This window comes from Hordeum vulgare, chromosome 2H, assembly GCF_904849725.1.
Source record: "Hordeum vulgare subsp. vulgare chromosome 2H, MorexV3_pseudomolecules_assembly, whole genome shotgun sequence".
NCBI lineage: Eukaryota > Viridiplantae > Streptophyta > Magnoliopsida > Poales > Poaceae > Hordeum > Hordeum vulgare.
Window position 1 is genome coordinate 25213227 of NC_058519.1, and position 8347 is coordinate 25221573.

General features: G+C 48.2%; 1 protein-coding gene across 1 annotated transcript; it reads right to left on the reverse strand.

Annotated features, from left to right (window-relative positions):
• Positions 1 to 2338: 2338 nt before the first annotated feature.
• Positions 2339 to 4613, reverse strand: LOC123425110 (early nodulin-75-like). Its single transcript, XM_045108778.1, has 2 exons — positions 4384 to 4613; positions 2339 to 4270 (listed from the first exon to the last, which is right to left on the reverse strand). Exons 1-2 carry the CDS (start codon positions 4493 to 4495, stop codon positions 2448 to 2450), a joined length of 1935 nt encoding a protein of 644 aa, XP_044964713.1. The 5' UTR covers positions 4496 to 4613; the 3' UTR covers positions 2339 to 2447.
• Positions 4614 to 8347: the final 3734 nt, after the last annotated feature.

Genomic DNA, 8347 nt, shown 5'->3' on the forward strand with positions numbered 1-8347 from the left:
TAGCAAAGATAAGGTATTCAACCTATAAACAAACACATTCAAATTTTATTATAACAAAGGGAAATGATAAATAATAAATGGGGCATGATACATGTGTTGTTTTTTTGGGTGTGATCGATATTCTTCTTCGCAACCCTTAGTCTTAAATCATGGCTCCGCGCTGTTCAAGTGGATGCCCCTGCTATAAATCCTCTCTCAAGTTTCCTTGTTTCATGGCAAAACAGAAAAGTTTGGGTGCCATGAAAAATCAAGAGTGAATTCCACATTTTACCTTTTAGATATGCATTCGTAACACTAATTACACCGTTGAGTGAAAATTCATCTAGAATACCCCTTTTAGAAGCTCTGAATCCTCGTTTTCTAATGTGTGTTCACTAGACATGGTGTAAGATGATGTCTAGGATTCAAAAATATCCGAACGAGAATGAGAAATGGAATAGATGGATAAAAGAAGTCTGGACATGATCGTCAATCACGCCCTCCGGTCTTTACACATTTTTTTTATGAATCATTAATGCAACATACCGATCCTATCTAACATAAATAAGCAAAATGCAAAATCGGTGTAAAATCGTATTAAAAAAATACAAGTCTGATATTTCGATAAAACTTCCAATAAATAAGGTAATAAAATGTACAACTACAGACTAAAAATTGAAATTCACCCAAAAATCAAACGAAAAAATCAGTCCTATACATCATGGGTTACACAAACGCACGATCGAGTAGTAGTAGACGAGCGGCATGTGAGTCTTGGGCACGGCGAGGTCGAGGTTGGAGAGCCAGAGCGGGGTGGACTTGTCGGATGCGGAGAAGGGGGGAGTGTAGAAGCGTGGATCCGTGGCGGGAGGAGGAGGGGCCGGACGGCGCCGTCGATGGCAGGGGATGCGCCAAGGATGGGAGTAGCTGTGAGTGGATAAGGTGAGACCGTCACAGGAACGATTGTGAGTGAAGAAAGTAAGGAGTGGTTGTACGGTGAGGATATTTTTTTTTTAGTTTGTGTAGATGGGAAAAAGATGGTTTGTCCCGCTTTTGTTTATAAGTTTAAAATGTCATTTATATGTTTAATTTTTGTGGATATGTTCTTCAACTAATGGATTTCGATGATGTTTTGAATATCAGACTCACAAAGGAATTGATGTAACGATATCATCAAGTTGTACTCAACCACCAGATGAGATGCATACAAATAATTGTTCTTCTTTATATGTTGTTGCACATGATAATACAAAAGGTATATTTTTATACTTCCTTTGTTTCAAAATGTAATGTGTATAGATTTTTTTAATTTAAACTTTGCAAATTTTGACCAAGTTTATTGAAGAAACTATTTATATCTATAATTCAAAAATATCAAATATGAAAATACATCTTATAATAATTTATCTAATGGTATATGTTTGGTATTCTAAATATAAATATTTTTCTTCACAAACTCGGTTAAAGTTTGTGGAGTATATAGCAAAAAACTACCACATTACACGCGTTGATCACGGAAAACTACCACTTTTTTAATCTTTCAAAAAACTACCACAAAAGTGGTACCTTGTTTCAAAAAACACAAATGACGATGTAATTTAGAATTAATGCGGTTTATAACAGGTTGGGACCGCTCATAAACAAACCATTTGTTGACCTTTTCTTCGACTGTAAACTTACATGTCGGTCCGACATGTAATTGTGTTCTCTCTCTCCCTTATTTTTTCCTCCCTTTTTTGCCTGACCACTCTCCTCCCCCGAGCTAGCACCACGCCACGGTCGCCGCCGGCACCACCAGTCCATGCGAGCACCAAAGACCAGGGTCGGCCACCACCAAGCCATGGGGAGCGCAGCCACCAGGCCATGGGGAGCTGGCCGGGCATGGCGCCACCCGCCATGGCTGCGAAGGCCCTCCAACAACAACTTTGAAACGGCCTTGGCGCCCTCCAACAGCAGTGGGTGGGAGCAGCTCGAGCATGGGAGGGAGTAGCGGTGAGAGGCGGCATGCAGTAGCAGCGGCGAGTGGCGACAAGTTGCCGCGGCATGCATCAACGAATGCAACGGCGAGTGACTTGGCTCCGATGGGTGTGTGAGGTAGCTAGCTTCGTTCGGCCGTGATCGCGTGAGTTGGTTAGCTCCGGCTAGCCATGGTACACACTTGAGCTAGCTAGCTCCGACGGCTATGCCGCGTGCAACAACCGAAAGGAGTACGGGGTCCACCGTGCCTACGAACAAGTATTCAATAAAAAACACTCGTCTAAAAAATTCAAAGCCCATGCTATCATTTTATCAAGCAATCTTTTCATAGCATTACTCATATGTCGTGGCAACGCACGAGCATTTAACTAGTAAGGTAATAAAATGTACAACTACAGACTAAAAATTAAAATTCACCCAAAAATCAAACGAAAAAATCAGTCCTATACATCATGGGTTACACAAACGCACGAGACGAGCCACATCGATGCTCAACCCCCGCGCTGCTGCCGCCGTCTCTTGGCCACGGCCACTGCGAGGGCGAGCAGGATCACGGCAGGAGCAACCACCATGCCCATCGGGAACCTCCCACGCCCCTTGCGCCTCCGTCGTCCCCTCCGGCCGCCGCGTCGCCTACCCTTGTTCCCGCCCTCCTCGCCGTTGTCCTCGCCCGCGCTACTATTCGATTCATCACTGCCATCAGATGGCTTTGCCTCTGCTGGTGCACTAGGTGGCTCTCGGACCGGTGTTGGGTCCACGGGTTGTGGCTCCTGAACCGGTGGTGGATCCACCGGCGGCTCTTCGGCGAGTGGCTCCTCCGTGTGTGGCGGTTCCACGGGTGCTTCGACCGACGGCAAAGGCTCCTCCGTGGGTGGTGGCTCCTCAACTGATGGTGGGTCCACCGACGGATCTTCGGCGGGTGGCTCCACCATGGGTGGCGGTTCCACCGGTGGTTCGACCGGCGGCGGAGGCTCCTCCGTGGGTGGTCGCTCCTCAACTGATGGTGGGTCCACCGACGGCTCTTCGGCGGGTGGCTCCACCATGGGTGGCGGTTCCACCGGTGGTTCCACCGGCGGCGGAGGCTCCTCCGTGGGTGGTGGTTCCTTAACCGGTGGTGGATCCACCGATGGCTCTACGGCGGGTGGCGGTTGCACGGGCGGGTCGACCGACGCCGGAGGCTCCTCAATCGGTGGCTCTTCGGCAGGCGGCTCCACCATGGGTGGCGGTTCCACCGGTGGTTCCACCGGCGGCGGAGGCTCCTCCGTGGGTGGTGGTTCCTTAACCGGTGGTGGATCCACCGATGGCTCTTCGGCGGGTGGCGGTTGCACGGGCGGGTCGACCGACGCCGGAGGCTCCTCAATCGGTGGCTCTTCGGCAGGCGGCTCCACCATGGGTGGCGGTTCCACGGGCGGGTCGACCGGCGCCGGAGGCTCCTCGACAGATGGTGGCACCTCAGTCGGTGGTGGGTCTTCATGTGGCTCTTCAGCGGGTGGTTCTACGGCGGGCGGTGGCTTGGGCTCCTCGATGACATCGGGCGGCGTCTCGACCGGCGGGCTCCGGGGCTCCGGCTCGAACTCGACGTCACACGGGATGTCGACCGCGGGCTCCGCCACGTCGTCGGCCGATGGGTCGGGCCCGAGCACTTCGATCGGCGTCTCCACCGGCAGCTCGGTGTACGCCGGGACGTCGAACACGACGTCGCACTCGATGTCCAGCACCGGAGGCTCCTCCTCCTCCTCGACCGCCACCGGCGCCTCCACCGCCACGTCCGTGATTACGGGATCCGGGCCATGTACCTCCACGAGCGTCTCCACGGGCACGTCCTCCTGTATCGCCACGGGCGTCTCCACCGGCACGTCTCGAGGTGGCTCAGCCTCGGACCCCGACGAATCGCCGTCGACGTCGATCCAATCCTCCTGCTCCAGCTCCAAGCTAGTGGACGACGACCCGTCGTCGTCGAGCTCCACCTCCGTCCCGTCCGACGACGCGCACTCGTAGTCCGTGCTCTCGACGTCGACGCGCGCCTCGTCCTCCGCCGGGGAGGCCTGCAGCTGCCGCAGCTTGGGCATGATGATGACGAGCAGCTCGTCGTCCTCCTCGAACCCGACGGTGACCCGGCCCACGTCGGCGCCGGCTGGCACGTCGAACGCCCGGCGGAAACCATCCACCGCCCGCCGGTGCGCCACCCGCAGCCGCGCCCCAGCGCGCGCCGCCTCCACGGCGAGCCCGGCGCCGTCCTTCCGCGCGCCCACGTCGACGCGGATCTCCCTGCCGCCGTCGCGGACGCGGACCTCGATCGCATCCTTGTCATACCCTGCACGCACGCACACGCACGAACGTCACCACTAACTGCTCATCCGTGCTCGCATCAATAGCACACCACGACGGTCGGCGCAGTGCAACGCCGATGATGCTTAGCTTAATTACCTGGGAGGTGGGCGAGGACGAGGAAGGCGTCGTCGGTCTCGGTGGTGGTGAAGGCGAAGTCTTGGCCGGCGACGGCCTGCCGGGTCTCTTGCAGGGCGAGGTCGAGGTCCATGGCCTAGCTGCTCGTGGCGTGTGCGCATCATCTGCCGCAGGGCGCAGTGCGAAGCTGGTCACGTGTGGATCGAATAGACGCCGCGCGCGGCTGTGGGTACTCTTCTGTACGTAAAATCCTAAGCGCGCGCGGAAATTTAGGATTTTCCTTTAGCATTTTAGGGGCCGATGCTTTTTTTATTTTATTTTAGAAAAGGGGGGGCGATGCTTTGGATGCACGTATGCGTTCCTTGGCGACATGGGTTTGGTGGAGATGCTTGTGTTGTGCTTTGGCGCGGTGACAAGGGCAACGAAGGACAATGCACTTGAGAAACAGAGTTTTTGTTCCCCACTTTCTCTTCTAATTATTTTCTATTTCCTCCGTCTCAAAATAAGTAACATAAAAATAATTCAATTTTATACTAACTTTAATATAAAACTAAATTATTTTTAGTTATTTATTTAAAAACGAAGAGAGTACTACTCCCTCTGTCCTAAAATAACGGTCTCAACTTTGTACTAGCTCTAATACAAAGTTGTACTAAGTTTAAGACACTTATTTTGAAACGGAGGGAGCATATTTCAACTGGGCTCATACCCCTTTCCATTAATAATCACTTAACGGACATACAATTATTTTCTCCTCTATAGCTACTTGGACAACGCAAATCTAGCTTCTTCTTTGAGATCAGCTCACTATATGTTATTTTTTGGATCGCGATAACGCATACACGTGTAAACGTTAAGAGGTCTTATCATACGTTTCGTGTGGTGTGTAAAAGAAACAGCCCACACGCTTACGTATGGATAAAACAGCTAACGTCCACATGTTCGACCTCCTGCCTCGCGACCCGCACGTCCGACCTGCCACCTCGCGGTCCCGCGTGCCCCCGTGTGATAGTTGCCATGGTTGCTGAATCGTGACAACTATTTGTTTAACCGTAGTTGCCATGGCTGGACAACTACAGTTGTCATGATTGCTCAACTGCAGTCATCATGTCTGAACAATTGCATTGTCATGTAACACTAGAAAGACATGTCAACTGACAGGCACGCGGGCGTGTGGGCGCGCGACAACAGTTCCACCAAGTTGCCATGTAACACTGGAAAATAGATGGCAACTGAAAGACGTGTGGGCTTGTGACGGAAGTTTCACTCAGTTGCCATATAACACTGGAAAGACATGACAACTGACAGACATGCGGGCGTGTGGACGCGACGACCAGCAGTTCCACCCAGTTGTCATGTAACACTGAAAAATATATGGCAACTGAGAGACGTGTGGACGCGCGACGACAGTTTCACTCAGTTGCCATGTAACATTGAAAAGACATGACAACTGAGAGGTATGCGGGTGTGTGGGCGCGATGCCAGTTCCACCACACGTCGGGTTGGCAGTTGCGAGCTTTGTGTGCGTGAGACATACGTGTGGGCGAACTGATAAACGCCCGCACAGCAGCCCTTTCCTGCGTGGCACAAAAAATCTGTCAAAAGTTATCAAGATTTGTGCAAACACATGAACGACGATCCACGCGTGTGGACGAGATGCAAATGTCCACACGTACGAGCGTTATTTTTTCTCTATTTTTCTTTGCGAATATGTTAACTAATCAAAATGTTCAAAGGGGTTCAAAGACCATTCAGGGGTTCAATAAACCAAACCAGACGACTACGCGCAAGTGTTCATAGATAGATGGAGCACTAGCTAGAAGGAAACACGCGCGTTGATGCGCCGATGGGTATTTTACATGTCGGGCAATCACCTTCTATGGGGCAATAGTCGGATTCGACTGTCTTCCACGTCACGTTGGACAACTTGACTACATTAAAGCAGAACCTCTCAAATAACCCCTCATACGTTCACGGCGTTTGGTTAGTGATCGCATAGAAGAAAGAAAGAAAAAAATGATTCAGTTAGATCCATCATATCATCCCCATACATATGGGCTGTCCGCGAACACTCATATTCATCTTAAATATGAGAGTATATGATAGCTCAGGACGTGTTCGGACACACCCGGTCAGTCCGTCACATAGGACGAGACCACATCCCGGTCCACTTTTTTTTCTTTATTCATTCCTTTCTTTATCTCTCTTTCTTTCCACCGATTACGTGTGAGTGATCCGACATATGAGAAAAAGAATAAAGAGTGTGGTTGCGCGGATATAATAGGGGACACGCCCGATCACTGACCGGACGCGTCCGCAGACGTTTAAGAGGTAATATTTGTAATGTCCGACTGTAGATGCTCTTACCTAAGCTATTGTCTACTTGCTCTAGAAGATACCTTTTTAGACGAAAAGGCATTGGAAGTGCCTAAGTTTAACATTACTAAACACCCTCTAAGTTAAAATCAAAGTTTTAAATAGCCACTATGGTTGTTTGCGCGGGTCCCGCTAAACGAAATTCATGTACAATTGTACGCTAAAGTTATATATAGCGCCTATACCCTTGATATAAATATGTTTTTAACGGAAGGAAACGTTTTCGTCGATGACACCGCGTCTATGTTGACTTCGTAAATCTCAAGATGATATGTCTGCTCAGCATTTCAGAATTACTCATAAGCGTAGGGTGTGCGTGTGCGCGCTCATAAAGGTAAGTGTATGCGCGTATATATAAATGTTTGCGTCTCTATTGTATTAAAAAAATAGTTGATTTCACTAGGAAAAACAATTTTTTTTGTTTCTTGCTTCTTCATAAGCTAAGTGTAAATTCTCGACCACTCGTCTTATATCGATCTAAGCGAGCCGAAACTCGAAAACACGTGACGAAGGAAGGGTGCTTGGCCTATAGCGCTCTATGTCGAGCAGCGACCAAAAGACACCCATATTACACTATAAGTCATGAATGACTCAACTAATCACAAGACATGAATGTTTACTAATTAGGACACAACATATAAAAAGCATGCATTCCACGGCACTTATCTTGGTGGACACTGAATGAAACTTGGACTACAATTTTATGGATATGCTTATGAATGGAAAGCACATAAACCAATCACAAAGTTATTATGAAGCTCTTATCTTGGGATCTTGGGCCACGTGGAACCATGGAAATAGAATCATATTTGAGCGTGATGCCATTGCTTTGCACCATCCATTGATGTCGTTTAGAGAGTACACTAGATGCTAACGTGCGATTAACTCTTTTATATCTAGTAGATTACTGCAATTAGTTATTTTCTTTGGATTTTATTTATGTTGCCTTGTGATTCGATTATGTTATGGCGGTGTTGTTGGTTTGTATATCGTCCTGAGTTGTTGATGGAAACCCTTTTTTGTCCAAGAGGAGAATGGAGTTGTTTGGTGCGTAGTAGTGGTGTCTTTACATGTTTGGACATGCTACAACCACGAAATTGTTGCTATAATGCTCACATAGGCTGGTCCACGAAACACTTGCTCGCTCAGCTTGGCTCATTGCTCTTCGCGCTCGATTAGTTTTTTTAATTTTCGAAGGTTAGTTCAAATAAAAGTTGTTCAAGGATTTAAAATATAGTACAAATTTAAAATAAACTAAATTTTAGAAATATTCTTGGATTTTAAAAAATGTTTGCACATTAAATAAGTTTTCAAATTTAATATGTGGTCACAAAATTTTAAAGTGATCATGAAATTTAAAAATACCCGTGAACGTAATCAATAATCCAAAAAAATGTGAATTTTAGAAAAAATAATATAGTTTGTGTCTAAATGTTCACAAATTTTAATAAGCGCTCATGAATTAAAATGTGAAACAAAATAGAAAAGAGAAGGGGAAGTGAAGCTAAAATAGCGCACAACCACAAAGACCGATAATACTACACACACGAGCTCTCGCGGCGGACATTCACGGACCATGGTGCGTACCCTTCTCTAATTCTTCCGGTGG